This window comes from Strix uralensis, chromosome 1, assembly GCF_047716275.1.
Source record: "Strix uralensis isolate ZFMK-TIS-50842 chromosome 1, bStrUra1, whole genome shotgun sequence".
Taxonomy (NCBI): domain Eukaryota; kingdom Metazoa; phylum Chordata; class Aves; order Strigiformes; family Strigidae; genus Strix; species Strix uralensis.
This window is the reverse complement of record NC_133972.1, coordinates 69,842,100-69,866,661: the sequence shown is the minus strand read 5'-3', so window position 1 is coordinate 69,866,661 and position 24,562 is coordinate 69,842,100. Positions and strand designations below refer to the sequence as shown.

The window sequence follows — 24,562 nt, the reverse complement described above, 5'->3', positions numbered from 1 at the left end:
GCAACAGGTTACACAGGTGATCAGCAGCTACTTACTTCCAACTGGTCCAATTCTCTCTCTATAATGGCAATGCACAAAAATGTGACTCATTGGCCAGAGCCATTTGTAGGACCTTAAAAAAATTTAGGAGCAAATTCTAAAGGACATTTGGGTGCCCAAGTCATACTCTGAAGAAGAAAAAAAATAATGTAGATAAGATTTCAGTTGTTACACACTGAAATTCTTCAGGTCTTTGTCTACAAATTTCCTAAATGTAAAGAAAATATCTCGCTGTCATGCTTCCTAAAAAGAGTTGCCAATTCCATCTTCAGATCGGCTCCTAGTTAAAAAAGTTCCTACATAAGAAGCAGGGGAAACAAAAAAACCCCAAGCTGTTTCATTGTTTGAAGAGAGGGTCCAACGCAAGGCCTGTACTTGCTTTGAGGTAATAATAACTGAATCTTTGGTGCATTAACTCAAGAGAACTTTGCTCCTTGCGTTCCTTACCTAAGTAATATTAATATGTGATAATGATAGACTCCCTTTATAACAATGATGTTCCAAGCAAATTTATTGTTTTAATTAACCAGTTATTCGATTTCTAGAGTGTCTGTGCCAGCCACTCCCCAGTGCCTGAAATAATCAAAATCATTTCTTGATCTTCCCAACATTTTAAAGGAGAGCTCTATCACATTAATTTCTGAACTCTTGATAAAACCACCTGCCATGTAAGTAAAACAAAAAGGCAGCATTTTTCCACAGAAAGCCACAGAGGCGGTGGGCTGCAGATGTGGCCAGCTGCAGAGCACCCAGCAGAGGAGAGGAGCTGCTGCCGCTGCGGTGGCAGGGTGGCAGGGTGGCAGGGCGCAGCCGGCCCCTCGCCGGGAACACGCCGCTTCTCGGCCTTACTGCTGCAGGGGGATGGCTGTGGTGGGTCCGCCTGCCCCAAGAGCACAACGGGGACCCGCCGGGATAGCGGGCAAATCTTATCAGCAAGAAAGAAGGCTTTTGGGGGAAAGTGAGAACCTTCTACAAGGTTTCACGTTGTAACCATAAAAAAAAAAAAAAAAAAAAAAAAAAAAAGGAAAAGAAGCCAGGTACCGTTTTGAATATAGCACATCGTAAGAGCTGCAAGCAGATCTAAGGGCAAAGCCAAACCTTGCCTGCCGGTGTCGTTTCCCCGAGCACCGTGGGAAGAGGTGCTCTCTGGCGGACAGAAGAAAGAGCTGGTTTGAGAAATCTGCCCTGAGCGAGCTCCTAAGGCGCTCTGAAGCTGACAGAAGAGGGTGCGTTTCCTCCGCGGCAGCCGGCGGAGATGGCGGGTGGGTCTGCGGGAGGGGGGCGACCCGCTGGGCTGCGCGTCCAAAGCACCCGAACCGGGACCTGTGGCTTACCCGGCTCCGACCCGGGCAGGATCCCGGGCTCCCCCCTGGACGTGTCCGCCGCCGCGCCCCGCCTCGGCCGCCGGCGCCAGAGCCCCCGGGCGCTTCTTGCCGAGCCCCATGCGGCCCGAGCCGAGGCGGGACGGCGGGCGGGACCCGGAGCCTGCCGCCCCGCCAGCGCCCCCCCCCCCCCCCCGCCCCCGGCGGCGCGGAGCTGCCCCGCCGCTCCCGGCGGGTGCTCGGTGCGGGCATCGCTGCCTCCGCACCGCGGGAGCGGGAGCGGCGGGGAAGCTCCGCCTCCGGCCGCCGGCCGGGACCAGCCTGATAAAGGCAGGTGCGGGCGGGCAGCGGGACCCCAGCGCGAAGCATCTGCCAGCGCACCGAGCCCCTGACCCCTCCGCCGCCACCCCGTGCCAAGCGACACCTGGGCCCGGCGGTGCCGCGGGTGGCGGGACGCGACGGGAGGGGACGCGACGGGAGGGGACGGGACGGGACCGGACCGCCGCCCGCAGTCCCCAGCCGCAGCTCCGCGAAGGGACAAGGACCTCGCCCCCAGGGACCTCCGGAGAGGCGGGATCTCTGCGGGAAGGGGAAGCAGGATTTCGCGGTGTGGCGCGGAGATGAGGCAGGTGCCCGGAGCGGGGTCCCTCCTGGGGCTGATGGCTCTCCCTGCGGCGCTGGGACAGAGGAGCTCGGGAAGCTCTATAAATAGCAGCCAGCCTCAGAGCTTTGCCATCGTCTCTTTCAAGTGGGATCACGTCAAGGACCCTTATATCATTACACTCTGGATACTTGTGGCCAGCTTGGCCAAAATCGGTGAGTCTGGAGTTATATATTAATACCTGTCCTCTCCCCTTTCCCTTCCCCCTTCCCCTTCTCCCACCCAACGTAAATGAAGAAAGCTTATCATAAGTCCACTGACCCGTTTTCAGGGGGTTTACTGTACTCTGTCCTGATTTCATAATACTACCCTACACGGTGCTTAGCAGTGTGATTTTCACCTGCCCCGGGGGGTTACCTAGTTCATTTTCAGCGCCTAGGACTGCGGCTTCTGCATCTGACTTCTCGCAAATCCTTGCAATCCCTTGAAACCTTGCAATTACTCTTGCTCCCGGGAGAAACTTTACACAAGTGAAACAGAAATCGGGCCTTATTGCTTATACAACACCTATTCCAGTTTACGATACGCTATTCTCCTGATTGTGATGGGTAGCTATAGAAGCTGGCACCATCAAAAATAGACACTGTAAACGACACATATGAATTTAGCATTCTCTGCTTTGCAGCGCATTGCTGAATTGGTGAAAGAGCGCAGTTTATAGAGGAAGGTAGCATGTGTTATCAGATCATCTGATGCTGCTGAAAAAAATACAAACTTTAGAGCACACAGAATTTTCTTCAAGGAACTGGAATCAGTGAAAAGCAAGGACTCAGTCTAACTTCAGTGTAGTTTAAGTGAATTTATATGAATGCTCTAACTCTTGTGTTCTGAACTTCGTGACTTTTCCAAAAGCAATCTTAAATTAATAACACCACTGAACTAGAAGAGTCACTGTTTAACTGGAATATATTTTATTTGCTTGATGCTTTTCAGTCCTTTTAACTTTAGGTCTAAAAACAGACCTCCAGTTTGGCTGACACTGAAAATGTCATTTTCAATTTTCAATTAATTGTCTCTAAAATCAGTCTCAACTCAGAAGGTATGAGCAACTCAAAATCCTACTAGTACTTTTCTGTACTCGTACTGTTAATAGTAATTTGGGATACCAGAATCCTGTTCCATGGATTTTGCATGTCACAGAGAGTGGAAGATGTAAAAATGTGTGCTTAGGTATATTCTGTCTAGCACATAAACTAAACACAGGAGGACTTGGGTGGAAAAAGCTGTCTCCAAATCCAAATAAAACATTTTGCAATTGAGGAGTAAGTTATGTAGAGGTGATATCATAAAGCATTTTTCAGTGATACCTGCATCTTGGGTTTCACTTGCTTAACCGTAGATACATAACTAAATATCTGAATCACTGTTGGACTACACCTTGCAAATAGTTTGTGTTCACATGGTTGCTGCATTACCTAGATTACATAAAAATATCATTCTGTTTTAATTGACTTTTGCTGGTAGGTTATATCAAGTAGAAACCTGGGGAAACCAGTTACAGGGAAAACCAGTGACAGTGTTGAGTCCCTATAAAATTGTCCTAACTAAACCAATACACAGGTTGCTTATTTGAACCTTCTTTTTGAGATGATCTTCTAAATACATATTTGTTATTAAGGCTTTTCTGCTTTGTACACGTGCCACAGTTGTACAGAGTAATATTAGTGCTGCACGACTATATCAGTGCTGTGTCAGAAACGCAATGAAGCTAACAGGACAGTTAGATTGTCCTATATTTAAATTGCAATGGCCTGGATTAAGATTAGCTTGGATTAAGATGAGCCATTTTACCATGAAGTCCTGAATATAAACTCTTGATAAAGCACCAATTGTCCTTGCAGTTCAGCAGCTGAATGTTGCTTGTTCTGTTTTTAAATTCTTTTCACATCTTTCACAGCTGCACAGAGCCTGTCACTTACTAGTAGATAGTATCTATCATCAATGCCATCACTTTTCTTCCCCAAAGCTCTCAAACTTTGTTCTTTTTTTCACATTTGTAATTGCAATCCTATACTATTCTAGACATTGTCTCTGAAGAAGCAATGGACAACTGTTGTATTCCACTGGGAGCCTATGAATGCTCCTGCTTTCCCCACCAGTCACAAATAAAATACTGAAAAGCAGAAATGTACACTCACTGTTCAACAGTGAAGAAAGCATGAAGGTGTTCATATAAATCAATGAGAAGGGGAACTTCTATCTGTCTTGGTGTGTCAAGGGTTCTGAAAAGTAGACCAGAAATCTATTAGAAGATTTTGAATGGCAAAAATGCTGTACTCAAGAAAGTTCTATACGTTCAAAAAGCAGACACAAAAGAACTGAGGAAGAAAATATAGAACATCTGCCCTTGTGTCTCTTGCTTTACTGTCAAAGGAGGGCAAAGGTAGTGGAGTCAAAATGCTGGTTTTGCTGTGGGTTTTTCAGCAGGGGAGGAACTGTTACACATGCAAGCTCACTTCTCCACGGTTACAGAGGTTGGGAGAGCTGTTTTACTGGTGGATGATAGGCAATAGGGTCAGGAAAGGGTGTTCTGGGAATTGCAATGTTGGTAGCTGGGGATGAAAAGTATATGAGAATAGTTTGCTTTCTCTTGCATTAGAATAACCTTAGGGTTTTGTGGTTGGGTTTTTTTTTTGTGTTTTTTTTCCCCCAAAAAAAGTTTCATTTCATGATATTATATGGCTTGAGGAAACATGTATTTAATAGGAGAATCTTGTGGATTATCTGGGACTTGATGTTCATGTTGTGTACGTTCAGAATGTAAATTGGTGCCAACAAGGTGTTCTGCAACATAAACTATTGTATGTGAAATCTTCTAAGCATCCCAAATACATGAAAAAGTGCCTAGTGTTTTGGGCTTTGTGGGAAGGAAGCTGATTTTTTTTTTTTTTTTTTCATGTGAAGAATACTTGTATCTCTTGGGCAAGTCTAAGTATTGCTACAAATGAAAGAGTGGAAGAAGAACCTTCATACAGTTGCTTCCATGCACTACAGGAAATAAATTCATTTGTCTGTGTCTACTATGAAACTTCTGATACATCTCAGTGTACTGTTTTACATACTGTAATTGATTTGATTTGACCCTCTTCATTTGAAATGTTCCAACTCTTCATTCTAAGGTACACAGTGTTCCACTTTGGCTAATGATCTTTATTTCCTCTTTTGATAGGCTCTCTTATCACTACAAATGAATATCCTTATGGGATAAGGCCAATAAACTACTTACATGTGTAAAGCTAAGCCAGAAAAACATCTTATCTACATGAAGAAGTGTACTGGGTCAAACCACCACAAGAAGTTATATGAGGTACAGATGAGAACCCTCCTGGCGGACTGCAGGTGTCCACTTCCTGGTACCTCAGCTCTCCAGATGAAACAAGCAATACCAATGAAAAAAAAATCCAAAGCCAAATATATATATGTAGGTATATATAGTTATAGACTAGGGCTTTTGCTACTGTAAGTATGTTGATAAAGGATGTAACATATTTAATCAACATACTTGCACATGATAGTTCTGCTTTAAGATTAAATACACGTGCACGCTGACCAGCCTTGCACATGCTTTCTAAGTTCACTTCGTCATGTGCTCTTCTCCTTCTTTATATGTCTTTAATAGATCACATCTTGAAAATAACCTTTTAATAAAGAAACATGTAGAAGACACAAACACTGTCAAGAAAGTCTACTACAGAAGAGGGGGGAGATCAGAAAACAACTTTGCAAACAAGCAGAAGGAAAGGAATAGTCAGCTCAGGAGCTAAAAATGGGCAAGAGAAGAAACAGTTTAAACTCTGAATACTGTATACATTTTTTTTCTGAGGATATTTCTGAGGCTATGTCTATTACAAAAAAAAAGAGGTATGCTTTTATTGTGGGATATCCACTGCATACTTCTATACCTGTTCAAAATCCTAGGACACAGAGAGAGATTGTATTTATATTTTCTTTGGAGGTTATGTTGGGGAACTTGTAAAATTCCTACTTGTGGTATAAATCCTTTTGTGTACTGTAACATTTTTCAGAAGGATAGTTAATTACTTGTCCCAAAATAAAATAAAAACACCCTACAAAGCAGTCTGTTTAGCCTCCTGAACTTGCTCAATGTGGAGCAGATAAGCAACTGTAAGAAACGGTGGGAGAGTGACTACGAACAGGAATGAGGAAAGGGTACATAGCCTTTTCATTACCTGTGAGACAAACCTTTTGCCAACTGTTTTTGTAGGTATAGTTTATGCTGAGTCTAAGAATGTCACAAAAGCTTTAAAAAAAAAAAAATCTAAAGGCTTTTAGATTAGAAATTTAAAAGTGGGAATGAAATTTGAATCCAGGGCAGCTGGTAAATCCGTCTTCAGGAATGCCACAATGCTTTGGAGGAGGGGGAAGAAGTGATTCAATAACAAGGAACAAACACTTAGGAGAAGGCTGGCCTAGTGCTATCTCAGAAAGATACTGTGTCAGATGGACTTGTTGAGTCCATCAGTTCTTGAGACCCCAGGAGGACATGAGCTGTAAAGCACACTGTATCTCTTAAGCTTATGGAGATACGGGTTCCTACAAATGCTCTAGTTTCTGCATGCCCGGGTCCCTTCATATTGTCTCAAACTACTCTGAGAAAGGAGCTCTTCAGAGTATTAACACAAACAATTGCTGTGGAGAATTTTAAGCATGTTAGGGATGGGCTAGGGAAGGAACTGTGAAATGCAGGTCTAACAACCCATCCAATTTAGACTCCTGGGGCAATATTTTCTTTGAAGAAACCAATACCCCTCCCTCCAAAGCAAGCTGTCAAAACAAAAGGCCATTTGACTCCCAAATTTCTCCTGCTGGCATTTTAGCACTAGTGAAAAGTGTCAGTTGCTTAGAGAAACTGATTTAGGGGATTGTTTTAATCGCAATTGTTTTCTCGAAAAAAATGCGAGAATAGCTCTTCTGTTGGCACTTCTTCAGTAAATAATGTCTTTAGGAAGAAATGTTGAAGGATATTTTATTGGAAATATTTAACTGAAAAATGGAGTCAGAGACTGAAATGGTGAGGATGCTACCAGACCCTGCAAAACTTAAACTAGCAGCTTTGTCATGACTGTAGTGCTTGTTAAAAGCTGCTTTCATTAGCAAGTGATAATATGAAAAAGGACTTTGCATTGTGACTAGGAAGTCAGGACCTGGCTACCTTCCCCCACATCCTGAACAAGATAACAAAGAAAAAAAATGTATCTTTTAATTTTATTGTGAACTCAGTAGAAGCTGAAACAGGTTGGCATACTTGGAAGGGAGGCATATGCATTTCCTTCCTGGATATAGGCTGGATATAGCCTTTTATTATCTATCTTAAAAACAGTTACATAGAAATGCTATAAATTTGTACTGGCAACTGTGTTATATAACTAGGGTGTCTTCATTTTAGTAAGATGCTGTATTTCCTCTTGCAAAGTGCTGTTTAGAATACCCGTAAGCTAGGAATGTAAAATCTCTGCCTTCTAAGGAATTACCTTTTGTATGCAACATTTTAGGCAGCTGAAAAGAACATTCCCAACATAGAATAATAAATTAGCATTTCCAGTCCTAGGAACAACTATGTAAGCCATGTCTTTATTAGATTTATGATCTGTAAATGGAGGCCTATTTCCACATTTTATTTCCATTTTACTCTTGTACCTTACTCACCCTTTTCTTGTCCTTCCTGCCTCCCTGAAACACACATCTCTCTTCTCCCCCTCCCCCTCCAACTCTTGCAAGTCTCAAGTCTTAATTATTTAGAGTAGGGAAGAAGATATCAGGACAGTATAATTCGACAAGATTCAGATTACATCTCCTGACGAATAGCAAATGTACAATGGCAACTTGTGTGAATTACATAAGAAAACAATGGCATTTTGAGAATGGCCCTGCATTGAATACAGTTCAGACATGCATACCTAAGAAAGGATCTCTGCCATCAATTACTTTCAGGCACCTGTGTGCAAAGTGCTTGGTGTTCTCTGTAGAACAATGGAATCCTTTTAATACCACAGTTTTAGGGTTGTTGAAACCATTGATTTACTGTCTTCAGAGCTAAAGCCACTTATTACTAAGAGTGATCTACAAACCCCTGAAGTGACTGTAAATCTCTCATGTAGTAATGCAGCAGACCACAGGCCTGCAAGTAATAAGTGCAAGCAGCAAACCCTTTCAGGTGTACACAGGTTCTTCAAGGGAAAGGCTTGGTGAGGTCCCCTTTGTTTTTGTGGAGCTTTGTGTGTTAGAGATGTTTAGCAGGGAAGCTGTTATTGGAAATCCTGAATTATTACTTTGTCCTGGCACTAAGAAAGTTGCTTTTCCAGTTGTTTTGACTCATACCATCAGAAGTCTATCAAAAGTCAGTGTGTTTCACCACCAGTTTTCTTAAGGGAAAATCCAAATTCAAAACTTATTTTCCCCTTATTTACCATGTTTTAATTGCTCTGAAGTAATGGGATAATGGATTACTGAGTTCTTCTGTACCTTCTGCATGGCTCTATTTCAAGATTAAATGTTGAGTCCAAAGTTGTAGAAGAATATTTCTTATTTGAATATTCTTTTTGTTCGTTCAGGAAGTTGTCTCTGATTTTTCTCATCTTTCTGTAGTAGTGAAGTTAAATGCCCCAAAGAACTAGGGGCTCTAATTATTCTACAACTTGCTAAGAAGTGGCACCCATTTAAAATTACAGACCATTAAACCAGTCCTGGTAAACTGCAGAGCATGTCTGATTGGCTGTGTTGTAATATTTTGATTCCTTTTGTAAAACCGCTTACAGAGTATTCACCCCTATGAAAGGAGTGACTTGATACCCAATTGGCTACTATGTAAAGCACTGTAAAGTCATAAATACTGAAACTACTGGCTGACAAGGAAGAGCAGACCGAGATGGAATGCAAGACCTCAAGTGGAAACATTTTTAATTAAGGCACGAATATTTAATGTTTATTCATGGCAGAAGAAAACTGGAAGATATTCCGAAAGGCCTATGCAAAAGTAGAGTTTTTAAGTAGATGGATTGGAGAGTTTTCTCCTTTCAATAACTGAAAGCAGTTGTTGTTCTGGATTCACTAATAAGTGCCTAGGTGAGTTCTGCGTTTATCTTTTGAAAGAAAAAATGGCTCGGCCTTTTGTCAACCCCAAATGTTAAAATAGCAGTAGTCAGACATTAAGAAAGAAAATCTCTAAGTAGATTGCATACCGCCTTTCAAAAACATTTAGTTACAATTTTCTCTGCTTCAAGTACCGTTTTTAAAAAGTGGGGGAAAAAGTGGAAAGTGGAAGCTTTATGGATTCATTCACTTCCAAAATTTGAGCTTTCAGGAAAATATTAAATAATCAGAAACCTGTAAAGGTCTTGAGCTAGTAAGGTTTCATAATGAAAATCTCCCAGGTGCAAACAGATTGTAAACTGATGGAGGGACTTGTCTAAACGTAAATCTGATTTTATGTTAACTATTTTGTTATAGTTAAAACATTTTAATTCCTTTTTTAAAAATTAACATTGTTACATTGGTTTGGTGGTATAATAGTATTCCAGGGACTAGATGACATAGGTTGATACAGGATGGTTTTATGTTAATGTAAGTACATCCTGTGTTACATCATTATGTTAATATAAGTACATCAGTGCTGACAGTTGTACTGATTGTTATGTGATTATACATAAAACTAAATATAGTTGTAGTATAGAGTTATTACAATCCTCCTACTCTAGTGGAATAGCAGTACTGATGAGTATCTGGATGTAGATTTTCAGGCCTTGACAGCTTAGACATATGCTTAATAAATTCATTTAATAAATGTTATTTAGTGGTCACAATATTCATGCCAGAGTGAATGAAACAGTGTTTGAATGCTTGCTCTTCGGTTCTGATGCATAGCCTACAGTTTAAACTGATGTAGGACTTGGTTTGAATTAAGTTGTCAGATTTTCCACTGAAATAGCTCTGGTCCTCAGCTATTCCACCCTACTTAGATCTGGGGATGAATTTGAGACAGTAGTGAACTGGGGAAAAGTAATCTTTCAAATCAGGTTGGTGAGCGATAAGTGACTGTGTTTAAGGCTTAAGTCAGTGATACACCTTCTGTGATGTAACTGTCTCTGAAGCTGATGGCTAGGGAAAAAGAACACAGGAATACATGTACAATGTACACAGGCATCGTTTGATATTTTGCTGGAGACTGGGTCTCCTATAGAATCCAAAGAATCGTAGAATCACAGAATCACAGGATGGTTGAGGTTGGAAGGGACCTCTGGAGGTCATCTGGTCCAACTTCCGTGCTCTACAGGGTGACCTACAGCTGGTTGCCCAGGACCATGTCCAGACAGCTTTTGAATACATCCAGGGATGGAGACTCCACAACCCTTCTGGGCAACCTGTGCTAGTGCTTGGCCACCCTCACAGTGAAAAAGTGTTTCCTGATGTTCAGAGAGAACCTCCCATGTTTCAGTTTGTGACCATGGCTTCTTGTCCTGTCACTGGGCATCACTGAAAAAGAGCCTGGCTCCATCCTCTTTGCATACACACTGATGAGATTCCCCCTTGAGTCTTCTCTTCTCCAGGTTAAACAGACTCAGCTCTCTCAGCCTTTCCTCATATGTGAGATGCTTCAGTCCCTTAATCATCTTAGTGACCTTTTGCTGGACTCTGTCCAATATGTCCATGTCTCTCTGGTATGGAGGAGCCCAGAACTGGACACAGTACTCCAGATGTGACCTCACCAGTGCTGAGTAGAGGGGAAGGATCACCTCCCTCGGTCCGCTTGGCAATACTTTGCCTAATGCAGCCTAGGGTATCAGTAGGCTTCTTTGCTGCAAGGGTACATCACTGGCTCACATTCAACCTGTTGTCTACTGGGACCCCCAAGACCTTTTCTGCCAAGCTGCTTTCCAGCTGGGTGGCCCCCAGCATATACTGGTGTGTGGGGTTGTTCCTTACCAGGTCAGGGACTATGCTTCTCCTTGCTGAACTTCCCGACTTTCCTGTCAGCCCATTTCTCCAGCCTGTTGAAGTCCCTCTGGATGGCAGCATGCCTGTCTGACCTATCAGCCACTCCTCCCAACTTTACATCATGAGCAAATTGTTGAGGGAACACTCTGCCCCATCATCCAGATCATTAATGAAGATGTTGAACAGGACTGGACCCAGTACTGACCTCTGGGGTACACCCCTAATTACCAGCCTCTAAGTACACTTTGGGTCACTGATCACCACCCTCAGGGCCCGGCCATGCAGACAGTTTTCAATCTACCTCACTGTCTGCTCATCCAGCCCCTGTGGCAACAGTTTAAGGGTTTATGAGGCTCTTATGGGAGACAGTGTCAAAGGCCTTGCTGAAGGCCCAGTAGACACTAGCCACTGCTCTGCCCTCATCTACCAGGCCTGTCATTTAATCATATAAGTTAGCCAGGTGGGTCAAGCATGACTTACTCTTTGTGAAGCCATGCTGACTACTCCTGGGGAATTTCTTCTCTTTCCTGTGGTTTCCAGAATTAGTTGCTCTATCAGGGAGACCTACAGATCTTGGCCTTTATATTAGCAGTGTTCATACATAGATGGACATGATGGAAATCCACATCCTACCTGGTTAAAGAAAGCAACACTTCTGCATGCTGTTTTGATGGAATCAGTATACTTTGATTAACTGGGGCAAAATCTCATGCTAATATACAGAGGAGAGGAGGATACGTAGTGGCCATATGGTGGCCATGATGGTCATGCCATCATGAATTAAAGAATGGAATAACAAGGTACCAGCATAAAGTTCAGCCTCTCCTCTAACATGGGTGCTTTCTGATCAGAATGACTTCAATTTTCTGATCCAAATGGCTTTCATTCATATGTTACCCACTCTTCTGCCTTCTCTTAGCTGATACAGTATGAGTTTCATTTCTTATTTTAGACAAACCATTCTCCAGGATGAATTGATATTCTAATGAACAGTATTACTTGATGGGAATGCTCAGTGGCATCTATTAACTGGTAGTACCAAGCTCAAGCAGTAGCTAGCTGTTTCAGCAGGAACATGTATAAACCTGGAGGTGGTGGTTGTAGTGTTCTCTGCTTCCTGCAGAACAGGATGATAGATCTTCTTCCTACAAATCTCTCTTCTGCCCACAACAATATTCCAGAAAGCACACTTCTGTAGTCTTCCACTTACCTGAATTGCAGCACTGGTACTTCAGAGTCCTGTCTCAGTGTCCCCATTTCTAATGGGATTTTTATCAAGAAGACTGCCTTTGTTCCCCTAAAAAAAGAACCCCAAACCAAAAAAAAAATAAATGTAAAAAGCCACGCCAACCAACCAACCAAAAAAATACCTCAGGCAAAACTATGTGGATGAATATTCCATCGTTACAGTTCTTCCCTACAGGAAAGACTAGGAAATTTCCAAGTCCATAATAGTTATGACCATGGTGGTCTCCTATTGCTTAGATCCTAGATGATACTCATTTATCTCCTATCTTCATTTCACTTCACAAAAGACTGTGCAAGCTCTGACTCTGGATAGGAGAACATTTCGACTGCTGAACTGGTATTTTGTCAAGGTACATTATTGGAGTGTAGATGAAGATATTTTGAGCTCAGTTATCTGTTTGGATTAGTTGCCATGAAGGGTAGTGTGTTCTTTTTCTAAGTAGAAATATTGAGTAAATACTGTCTTTATTCTCATGTTTCTTTAATACTTGCTACCACAGATGACATGTGGAAAAGAAATCATAGAAATTTTTATAGGCAAACAACTAATTTAATTTGCATGCACAATCTTTCTAGTGTAACAAGTTGAGTAAGATAGTTTACATTTTTAAAAAATGAACAGTTTTGTGTTGGTCAGTGCAATGATCAATAATTAAAAAAAATAAGGTAGAAAGTACTGTGAGAGACAGGGCAGGATGGAAGCTACAGATGAGAGTACTGTCATGTATGTGGCATAAAAAAGATGTAATAAGATTATGAGGAAAAAAGAGCAGAAAGTATGTACTATTCAGTGTCTAACAAATGTATTAATTTATTATTTTCTTAATTTATGTTGTTTTTTTATCATGAAGATAAATACTGACTATCGTCAGAGGTTTTCTGTTAACATATCTTCATCTAAAGGATTTTGAGGATTTTGTCATAAACTACTGCCTGACAGATTCTATCAATATCTCCATTAGTCATAATCTCTTACCATGAATTAGCAATGTAATATATTTTAGACTTTGCTCTATAGAACTTCAAGAGGATAGCTTTTTTCTCTTGGGCAACCTGTCCTCAGAGGGACTCATGCAGTGGCTCTACTTGTTGTCCTGTAGAGTACAGTGTATTTTAGAGGATGCTATCTTTCAGAGGTGTAAAAAGAACATTCGTAGCAAGGCTTAGTTTTTTCTCCACTAACAAGGCATTTTGTAGACAAGATGAATAGTCAGCATCACTTTGTTGTCTTCAATGTTATGCTAAGTATTCCTTCAAATCAGGGAGCCATCTTTGTATCTGCTCTCAATAATCCTATAAATCTTCATTTTATCTGGGCTTTTTAAAGGTGGATTATATATCTGTCAGTTGCTGCATTGTTGCTGATCTGTACATGATTATACCTAACAGGTTTTAAAAAAAACCCAGTATGGTGCAGCTACCCAGAGTTGCAGAGTTTGAAGTGCTTTTCTATTTCAGTATTTACTTTTTTTTTTTTTTTTTTTTTTACTTCTGTGTTCCACAGCCTCTCATGCAGCAAAGTCGTATGATTCAAGATGAGAATGAAAGATAGATTGTAAAACAAGGAAGGTGGTAGCCCTCTCAGGTCAGTTATCTAAGTGGTTGTGTAGCATCCATAACAGAACCTGAAACTTGTATCCTGTAGTGGTGAAAACATTGCTTATGCAATAAAAGTGTCTGGGAAGAGAAGGCAGGTTTTGTTACTTTGTTCTTGACCATATTTAGAAAAAAGGTCCGCACTCTTCCAAAATTTTTATTATAAATAAAGAATATAGCAAGTTCAGAAGCTACTTTTTTTTTTTTTTATTCACAGTGTGATACATACAGAATTGATGTCAGTGGAAGATAAGTGCTTTGTAATTTACCTTCCCCCACCCCCGCTCAAGTTAATTTAATAAATTTTCAGACATTCTCTGATCTGAGGATGAGGTTATTACACTTCACATGAGTCTAAAAAAAGGGCTGTCACATTTCTCATGGAGTTAAGGGGAGTGGCAATTCATTAGTACTTAATATATTAATCTTATTTGCAACCTTATGTTCCCTAGCATTTCAGTAAACAGAACTACATCTTGTTTTCATGTCTTGAATACTTGTACTGAAGAAAATGGTAATTAAGTGAAAAGCTAAAGCTTTTTGCTTTGAGACAAAATTATTCTTTCTGAGTACTCAGTAAAGCATCTTAATTCTTCAGCCTTTCCTAAAGAATACAACATAGTTGACCTTACTAAAAACATAGTTTTCAAGGCATGTTCACTTAAATAATGCTGTTTGGTGTTTGAGAGTATGAGGAAGTAAAAACAGCAGGAGAAAGTATGAAGTTTCCTTCTGTTTATGTGATTTAGAAGTAAAAATTAAAATGAGTCCAAGATAAACCTGCCGCTGTAGGTGGAAACTCAGCCTGTGTGTGGGTGCTGAAGCTCTTATGTCAGGAAAGACATACCCAAAAGTAAGGCTGAATGGTCTATAGCTATATTTTCCTCTTACTGCGTTGTGTAGCATGTGTTCTCTGTCACATGATGGAGGATCCCAATGTGTTGAAAGTAGAATCTTGTTGATATGCCCTCATCTGATAAATGGTTTATGATTAAAGTCAAGTGAAGTAAGTACTATAACAAACAGTAGTGTTCGTGCTTTAATGCCTAAAATACAGTATCTGTACCTGGAGTTGAAAGAAACCTGTTAAAGATCCCCACTCTTTGGGAACTGCTTATCAATTAAGAATATGATGAAAGTACAGGTAAATCATGAAGCAGATTCAGTTGCTGACAAAATAAACACTCAAAACTGAAATGAAAATAGTAAAATATATCCTGTATATCATGATTACTTAGATATTAGTGAACACAGCAGAAGGTGGAGAATCCACAGATTTAAGGAAAATTCATCTGAAACTTGGCTTCTCTCTTGACACTTGTTCATCTTTTTTTGACTCCCTATCAGGACTAGCAGTATATTCAGGTACAGGATTTCAAGAGATTAATGGAAAAAACAATATTAGCAGAAAATGAAGAAGTTTGGCTGTTCACAACACTTACTGTTTTAGAACAAAAGCAGGACTAACCTACCTCCATTTTTTTATTTAATTGTTGGTATAAAGCAGTGTCAGTTCAGCTAGGTCTTTCTGTCAGGTTGATGCTTTTCTACTCCAGCATTTTTTTCCAGAGCCTATCCTGGCATTTACATGTATATGAAGATGCTACAATAATCCTTTTAGAATTAAGTCTATCTATATACATTTTTTTTCAGTTATAAGCTTTCTTTCACTTATGAATTATCTGTGTGTAAATAATTTAACTCCCTTTACTGGACATGAGCCAGCAATGTGCACTCGCAGCCATATCCTGGGCTGCACCAAGAGAAGTGTGGCCAGCAGGTCAAGGGAGGTGATTCTCCCACTCTACTACACTCTAGTGAGACCCCATCTTGGAGTTCTGTGTCCAGCTCTGGAGTCAGCACAGGAAAGACATGGACCTGTTGGAGCAGGTCCAGAGGAGGGGCACAAAAATGATTATAGCGATGGAGGACCACAAAAATGATTAGAGTGATGGAACACCTCTCCCGTGAGAAAAGGCTTGAGAGAGTTGGGGTTGTTCAGCCTGGAGAAGAGAAGGCTATGGGGAGAACTTATTTGGGCCTTTCAGTACTTAAAGGAGCCTTATAAGAAAGATGGTGACAGACTTTTTAGCAGCGCCTGTTGCGATAGGACAAAGTGTAATGATTTTACACTAAAAGAGTATAGATTTAGACTAGATATAAGGAAGAAATTTTTTATGATGAGGGTGGTGAAACACTGGAACAGGTTGCCCAGAGACGTTGTAGATACCTCATCCTTGGAAACGTTCAAGGTTGGATGGGGCTCTGAGCAACCTGATCTAGTTGAAGATGTCCCTGCTCATTGCTGGAGGGGTTGGACAAGGTGACCTTTGAAAGTCCCTTCCAACCCAAACTATTCTATGATTCTACTGAAGTTTGGCTCATATGTATGTGGTAATAGAAGACAAAAAGAGGCACTACTGTGCATATGCTAGTATAACATTTGATTCATACTGAATTCTTAGATCTCCCAAAAAATGAATTTTTGCACAGATGTTTTTAGGAATATATGCAAAATCTTTATCCCATGTCGGAAGGGACCTGACTATATAAAGGACATTTTTCTACATAAAGCAAAGAATCCTATGTTGATATGACTTTGTACTGTGTATCATGTTTAGTCTATGGGTGTGACATTTGGGAATGATGGTTTTTAGCTAGGAAGAGATTTGTGTCTCTACCCTCCTTTTTCTTGAAATGAGCAGTCATCTTCAGTAACTAAAGTGTTTCAGTTGTGAGATACTTCAAATACAGCTTTAGCCCATTGCTTTTTCCCCTCCTTTTTCTTTCTTCGCTGTGGAAAATGAGTTTAAGCTAATGTCCTTGTGAACTTCCTTTTGCATGCTAACTTTTTCATTTTTCCTGTGTATGCACTACAAAACACAAATGCATAACTGAAAAAAACAGTGGTCTCATCATCACCTTCCTACCCCATTTCGAAACATCAAACCTATTTTCCATGTACTACATTTTGCCGTATAAGGATGCTACTTAAACTACTGTTCTTCCTGCTGTTATCATCATGTATTTCACCTCTCAAATGAGATAATGAAGTTATGGGAGTTAACATGTTAGTTAATCAGAAAAGCTGTAAGGATAAAAATCAAAAGCCATGTTAAAGCACATTGAATGGTAGCAGTATCTCAGAGCCATGTGCAAGAAAAAATTAGTGATATAAATTAAGCTCCACTTTGCTCTTCTTAATCTGTGGAACAATAAACCGTGTTCCTGGATTTCTGAGCAAAATTACTTTTTTTATAGGCAGAAATGAGTGCATTCAGTAAGGAAGCATGTAACATCTTCTGCTCTCTATTGCCTAAGCAGAAAATCCTAGGCTTGATTGGTGAAAATGGTGCTTTCTTAACCTTCTGTGGAACAAACAAACTGAGTAGAGTGCAAGTATTGTAACATGAGAAGCCTTGACTATTTCTTTCCCACATATCACCTTGCTCAGTTCCTTAACATCTTTCTGACTAGCATTACTGTTGTTAAAAATGCCATTCTGTCATTAAGTAAAACTCCACAAAGAGAATTGTATATGGAGAAACAGGTGAGTGACAAGTGACTTCACAAGCATTCTTACAGAAAAAAGTTTCTACTTGCTTCTCCATTTGACAAAGCTTTGGAATCCCAAAGTCTTCACTGAGGAGCTTCCACAGGCCTGTAAAAATCTTGCGAAAAGACTCTATCCTTTATCTGTTGTCATTCTGGACACGTTATGGCAATAGGAAGTGTTTCTCTTAAAAGTTTCTAAACCTAACAAGTTTCTAGCTTGTTAGTTAAAAATAATCTTATCTAGAAAAATCTGAGATTACCAAATTCCTAGCACATGTAAACAGCATACTTGAGTTTCTGAAATTACGTACAAGAGTTGTAATCCATCATGAAACTCTTATCAAACTGCTGGAGCCTTTTCTCCAACATAAGACTCCGACAAAATTTTGAAGCCTTGCAGGGTGCACGGTAATACTCACTTTCAGTGGAAACTAGCCAGGTATGTTTTCTTAACTTCTCTCAAATTAAGTTTGTTTGCAGTTTTAAGCAAGAGCTACTTGACATTTGTGATTTTGTTTTGTGTCTGTGGGCATCACTGCTAAATTTGAATACTGTAATGCTTATCCCTGTAATCAGGAATACTTCCATTGTAATCCCATGCTATTCCAGTTGTACTAATTAAAATCTTGCCAGGGTGGAATGTAGGGGGCAGGAAGCAAGGCACTCTACCAAAGCTTGAAAAAAAGTGCTTTCCTACCCCATGACTTGGAGCAGCCTTCATAGCCCTTAGGTATTAATTGTGTCCTTCATGCCCTTCCTAACAGGCAGTAATTCTTACTGTGCCCTGCAAGAAGCAGTACTGGGGAAGAACAGGAAGTCCCTATAGTATAAGGAAATTTTCAGAGTTTCAACCTACTAAGGCGATTCATTAAGTTATTTTTTCTTCATCTTCTTTTTCTTCTTGGTACACTAGACCTGAACCAAGGAGAACTGGTTTCTGTTTTGTGTTCACGTTTTGGTTCTTCTTTATGCAATTCTTTACACAATTTATCATACCAGAACAACTGTTTCCATATATTACTAGTAATCCGTTTCTTTATCTGTATGAGCAAAAACCAAAACATTTTCAAAGGGAGACCTTTGTTTTAATTCATTTATCATATTAAAGTGAAGGTCAAAAGGAAAAAAATTTCTAAAATTCACAGTGTGAAATAAGTTAACTCAGAATTTCTTGGCATTTATTTAACTCAGTACCCCATGTTACTGGAAAATAGTTTGGTATTTTAAAGATAAAAAAATTGCTTCCAATATCTGTCAATAAATTTCAGTGAATTTTTGAAGATAATTTTAAAGCTGGAGCAGTTGCAATGTATACTATTAATAGAAAGTCAATTCTACCTTGTTTTCATGCCCCAAAATGCTTTTTTAATTTATACTGTAAAATCAGCTGGATTTTTAGACCTCAGGCAATCATTTTAGTCAAAACTAGCTTAGTGATCAGAAAATTACCGCTAATTCTACTTACAGTTATTGTTGACCCTTTAACATGTAATTGGAAGAGGTTATGACAGAAACACCTATTTTTATTCTTTTGTATACAGAGTAGCTCTAGTATGTAATAGCCTTCAGCTGTGCTTCTTTGTATTTGGTGTGGAATATCATGTACTGCCAGCATCCTAAACACAGAAAACTCATAGTAACCCCTAACTGAGTTCAGTCTGTGAGGAATATTAACTTGAGCAAGAAGATTGTCTTTCAAAGTTAATTCTAATACCTTTGCCTAGGAAATGAAGCAGTTTTATGATACTTTTGCTGTCCTGTTTTATATCCTCTACTATACTTCAAGGTGTTTCTAATGTGTACTTTGCTCTCATTTTGAAATATTATTTTTGACTGTTCCCATTTTTCTTTCAGTGCCATTCAGTTCCATAAGGGCCAAATGCTACCACACTTGCACTGCAGTGGGACTGCTCCTTCAAAAAAGAACTATTTGGCATAATTATGATAAACTGTACCTGACTGTTTAAACTTCATTATGTTCTAAGTGCTTATAGAGGTAATAGTTGCTTACTCACACACTTCTTTGAATTTGACTTGGGGCTATCTTTTTATGTTATGACCTATCAACTGGGAACCTTGACCTGTATGTTGGTTGCATTTTTAATTGCTAACATTTTGTTAATTGTTCACCTACAAAGAACAGCTACCTAAAATCTCCTGTTTAATAAGCTCATTACAATGCTGTACACTTTGTAAATGGTGACCATTACATATGTGACAAATAAAGAAAGCTTTCTTGAGCTGGATAAAACCAAACTCAAACCAGTTCATCTAAACAAGTTAAATATGAAGGACTTTGCCTTGCTTAGGAAAAATATGTCCAAGATTAAGTATGGACAGTATTAATAGTCATGTTCATGTAGTATATTTTAAGACAATACCCAAGGACTTATACCAAAGATGGCTTTTACTGCTTGTTACACAATGCATACATATTATATCTCAGAGTTTCTTCTGATATAAAATATCTCTGAGATATAAAATATCTCTGAGTTTTTTCAATAAATCTTTCAATTTTTGCTAGATTTGGTAAAAGCATAAGGTAGTGATTAGTCATTTAAGATTTGTCTAAGTAATACTGTTTAGAAGAAATTAGTAAAAGCTTTTTCTTTAAGGGTTTTGTATCACTTGTATATAAACAATTTGAAATGGCACAATCAGTTCATAAGACTTGAGGAATACCATTGTTGCAAGGTCCACAGAACAGAATCTAAAGGACTATAAAATATGCTATCAGTCTCCTGACAAGGAAAAAAAGGCTGAGCGCACTTTGTTGATAAAGATTAGAAAGGCAAATACAAGTAATAATGATCAGCCTCAGCCATGTTGAGTCTGCTCAAACACTTCCTGGACAGTCTAGAAAAGCAGTTCCCTCATGATTTGAAACCTTGCTTCAACCAAATCACTCTTAGAACACAATGAAAGATTCTTTTTTTCCCTTGATTTAGGCCTAAATTAATCTGTTAATAAGACAGGGCCCAGAAAGAACAGTTACTGGTGGGTAAGGAAAGGACAAGATGTCAAGATAAAGTATGAAACTCTAGGAAGGTTATTTGTGGAAGTCACTAGAATTTAGTTTGTGGACTGGTCTTATGCAGGGTTTGTTTTTGTTTTAAATTAGCACTGCAGAAAGAGGTGAGGTATCCTACTGAGAACTTCTGATGACACATTTCCCTAGGCATTATCACTATTCATGTAGATCTGGCTATTGTGCTAGAAAAAACATACAATCTTGAGAACTAGAAGAAGGGATGAAATACAGTAATACCAAGAGCAGTTTCACTAAGAGACCAATGACAAGAATCTCTACATGAGGTTGTGAATTAGAGGTACACATCTGTATGAAGTGTCTACAGGATGACTGTGAGTCACCAATCTGATAATGAATCCAGGATGTAGCTGAACTATAGATTGTGATAGGAAATTATTAATGCTGTTGGACCTGCTTCTACTGTGACTCATGCAGAATGCAGTCTATATTTCTGGCAACTCTGGGTCCACAAAGGTGAACTCAGATTGAAATAGAGTGAGCTGAAGTGAAGACTGAAAATAAGTGGTTTAGTTTAACAGACCAAAGACAAGCAACAAAAAGCTGTGCTTATATATTGGGAAATAAATGTTTTAACATTAGGGAAAAAGAACTATTTAAGAAAATTGATATCATTGTCACAAAGGAAAATGGATATAAAAAGTTCAGGCTAGAAATCAGAATGAAGTCTCTATGCAATGAGGGCTGCTGGTGTGCATTCACATAGGCTTAGCTGGAGAAGAAATCCTCTGAAATGAGGATCATTAAATGTGGTGGTGTGATAATGGAGGACCTGGCTACACAACCAAACAGCTCTTCTAGTTCTTATGGTCATAATTAAAATTCCTAGATCCTCTGTGCAGGCTACATGAGCAACTGTAATTAGTTGGAAGGTATGCCTATGCTATGCAGGAAAGAAATGCTGTGTTTGGTAATGTGGCAAGGGTAGAAAACTTATGTAGTCAAGTCATGAAGGACATCTTAAAGAGATCCAGTACAACTGATGCCAATGGACAGGGATGCAAACTTGGCACATCATGAAAATAATGAGTTACATGGATAGAGCAGAAAATGAAAAACATATGAGTATAAAGAAATCAACTATAGCAAGTGCAGGAAGTTTATTGGAGAACTAGTAGGTGGGCAGGACTGTTAAGAAGTAAAGGGAGTCATAACAAAAGATAAGAGAAATATAAATACGGGAAACTTCATTACACAGGAAATTGTATCAAAAACCTTCTCTTAGTAGAAGAGTAGAGTAAGTAGAAAGACTTATCAGAAGAGTGTGCTCTTGAACAAATACATTAAATAGATAGCAATTAACATGAAATACTTAAGGACAAGTAGCAAAGCCTCTGGAAAAATTTGAGATTAAAGCTGTAGAAATAAAAAGGAAGTTGCCCACCAAACAGAAGACAAAGTGACTGAAGAGTGGGAGAGAGTTACCCTTCCTTAAAAAAAATATATATATATTTATAGAAAAAAGAAAAAAGAACAATAAAGGTCATTATCGTTAAGTAATTTTCTGAACAATTGCAACAGTGAGGTTTCCTAAAGAATTTGTACTGTCAATTGTTTATAAAACATTAACTATTAGTCTGGACCAGGTGATGTGCAGAATGGAACTGACATACATCGCCCTCAGTATCATGAGAGGACCACAGTGAACACTACAGGCAGCCAATAAAGATCAGGGATAATATGAGACTGTTAGTAAACCAAGAGTTAGAAGTAATTTTAACACAGTGATTGTTCAGCTTCTTTTTAGATATTGGGGAGGTCAGGGTATCTGGATCTCCTACATATACACCTTAATGAGAAAAAAATTTCAAACACTAAGAATCTAAAATAACCTTTTAAAGGAGTTTTCAGATAAAAAACAGGGAAAAAAAGGCTAGAAAACACACAGTTCTCTCAGCCCTGGCATCTACACACAGTTCCTACTGCATGAATGCCGCAATCTCTGCCCAGGGGTTTGCTTAGTCCATCTCACGTGTTTCTGCATCACTGCAGCTTCTTTCTTGGTACGGCAGATGCAGCTGGTTAGTCTGAGCTGTGATCCTCTAACTGGCTGCAACTAACGTGTGGAGATACAGAGCAAGAGAGATGCATGCCTTTTAGGGAAGGTGGAAGCAAAATGATCCCTTCTTGAAAATGTATGCTCCGTATTATATTTTAGACAGGGTGGCCATTCCCTAGTCAGGTAGACCAACATAATAGGAGTGGATTGGGACTCTCCAGAGGTGTTTGAATGGCATTACTGTAATGCCCAGCTACACTTGATCATTTTAGTTCACAAATTGGTATGTGATTATACTTTGAGCTGTTATACAGGCAAAGTAAAGCAGATTTTCCCATGAATGATATTGGAATATATTTCAGATTTATGAATTTTTTTATGTAATAACTTATCTGCAGAAGACACTACTGAAAAAAACCTGCAGAAAGGGTGGAACCAAACAATTTTTAAATAGAATTCCCCCTCTGTAATGCTAAGGGGAACATGAACAGGTAGATAAGATATGAAAATTTCATGCTTGTCAGTCAGAGTCCAACTGCTGGAAGATGTTTAGAATAAAGATTTCCCTTTGGGCAGCATATTCTTTTGTGGAATTTTTCATGCCTTCTCTTAAGTAGCTTCTATGTTGTGCCATTACAGGAACCTGATTATACACTGCCTTGGAGATACTATATTTCCATCTCTGTAAAGTAAATGTAAAGAATCACAAAGAAAAGTTTGCAGCATTTTGCTCTCACTTTGGTCAATGGCAAGGGTTCTCACCAGTTGCAGAGAATCAGGTCTTGGATCTCAAATTAGAAGCACTCATGGCTTGATTTAATGTGGTAACTTCATCTTTGTAAGTGAAAATAAAAAGTCAAAACTGAAAAATAGACTAATAGCATACTATCAATACATATTTGACCCACTAGGAAAAATGCATTTGGTATACCCCACACCGGACACTAGCAGTGCTAAGAGGAGCAGAGAAATGTTTGCAAATTCATATCTAGGCTTTCATGGGGACTATGGAAATGATAAGTCTGAAAAAAGAGGTTGAAGATCTTTCAATAATCTAAATTATTTTGTGATTCCTTGGATTTTATCCAGAGATACACAGAAAAGAAACTTTAGCAGAGAATTACTAGCATTATTATAAGTCAGTTCTTGATTTTTCTGGATGACGTGTTGCATACTATGCACATGCAGTAGATTTTGTGATTGACTGGGACAGTGATCTTAGCTGAAAAAATTAAAAAATTATTTCAGTGTTTTCATGGCCTTGATTTCACACTAACAAAGTTAATGGAAATGTCATTAGTCACTTGAGATAGTGCTGAAATGACCGTATAAATCCTGAAATTTAACAGTATATTAAATAGGTAGTTTCAGATTTTTAATTTTGCAGCACTGTATTTTCAAAAGTTGTCAAATCTATTTGGAATTGTTCATTTCAGCTGGAAACAAAGCACAGAATTCTAGAACTCAGTAATTGAAATGTTTCACTTGGTAAGCAAAAGTCAGTATTCATTAAAAACAGGTGCTGTTAGAGAGTTTGGAAAGAAATATGGGAAACCTTACTTCGGAAACCTTTTTTTTGTGTCTCTACAAATATTGTCTTGGTCATCAATTGTACATTATCTCTTCTTTTATTATTCTTTTATTTATTATTCTTGCTATTTAACCAGTTCTTTCTGTCTTCATTTCATTTAGTGAATGAGACAAAAGTTATTCAGTTGAATCATTTCTTGCAAAGCACTCTCAGATGGCCTTAGAAAGCAATTCCACTGAAAGATTTAATCTAAGTTACTGCATTTTTAAAGGTGATAAAAAATAACTCCTTAAAGTATATTTCTTTGAGCCAAAAGAAACTGGTTCCAGCCATCAAATCATAGGTTGCTAATTTGTTTTGTCAGATATGTTAAATGACACAGTCCCTTTTCTTGGATCTCAAAGGAAGTGTCAGAAAAAAAATTCACAGGAAGTTTATGCTATCTGATTGTTTCTTAACTTTGTGTAAGGCGTCTATTCCGCAATGCTCAGCTTGAGTTTAAACACAGTTTACCCACTAGCCAGTCCAACCCACTTTCAAGCCAGGTTTAGCATGTACTGGATGGAAGGCATATATAACTTTTTCACTAATATTTTTTCACTAATACTGT

At 39.1% G+C, this 24,562-nt stretch overlaps 1 protein-coding gene across 3 annotated transcripts in view; it reads left to right on the top strand.

The window, feature by feature from the left end:
* The first annotated feature begins 1,680 nt into the window (after nt 1-1,680).
* SLC9A3 (solute carrier family 9 member A3) overlaps nt 1,681-24,562 on the top strand; it is a 60,737-nt gene continuing 37,855 nt past the window's right edge. For all 3 annotated transcript variants that reach the window (XM_074870020.1, XM_074870039.1, XM_074870030.1), the window contains exon 1: nt 1,681-2,177. In XM_074870020.1, the coding sequence (XP_074726121.1) occupies nt 1,982-2,177 (196 nt within the window). In that variant the 5' untranslated portion in view covers nt 1,681-1,981. The remainder of the gene's footprint in view (nt 2,178-24,562) is intronic.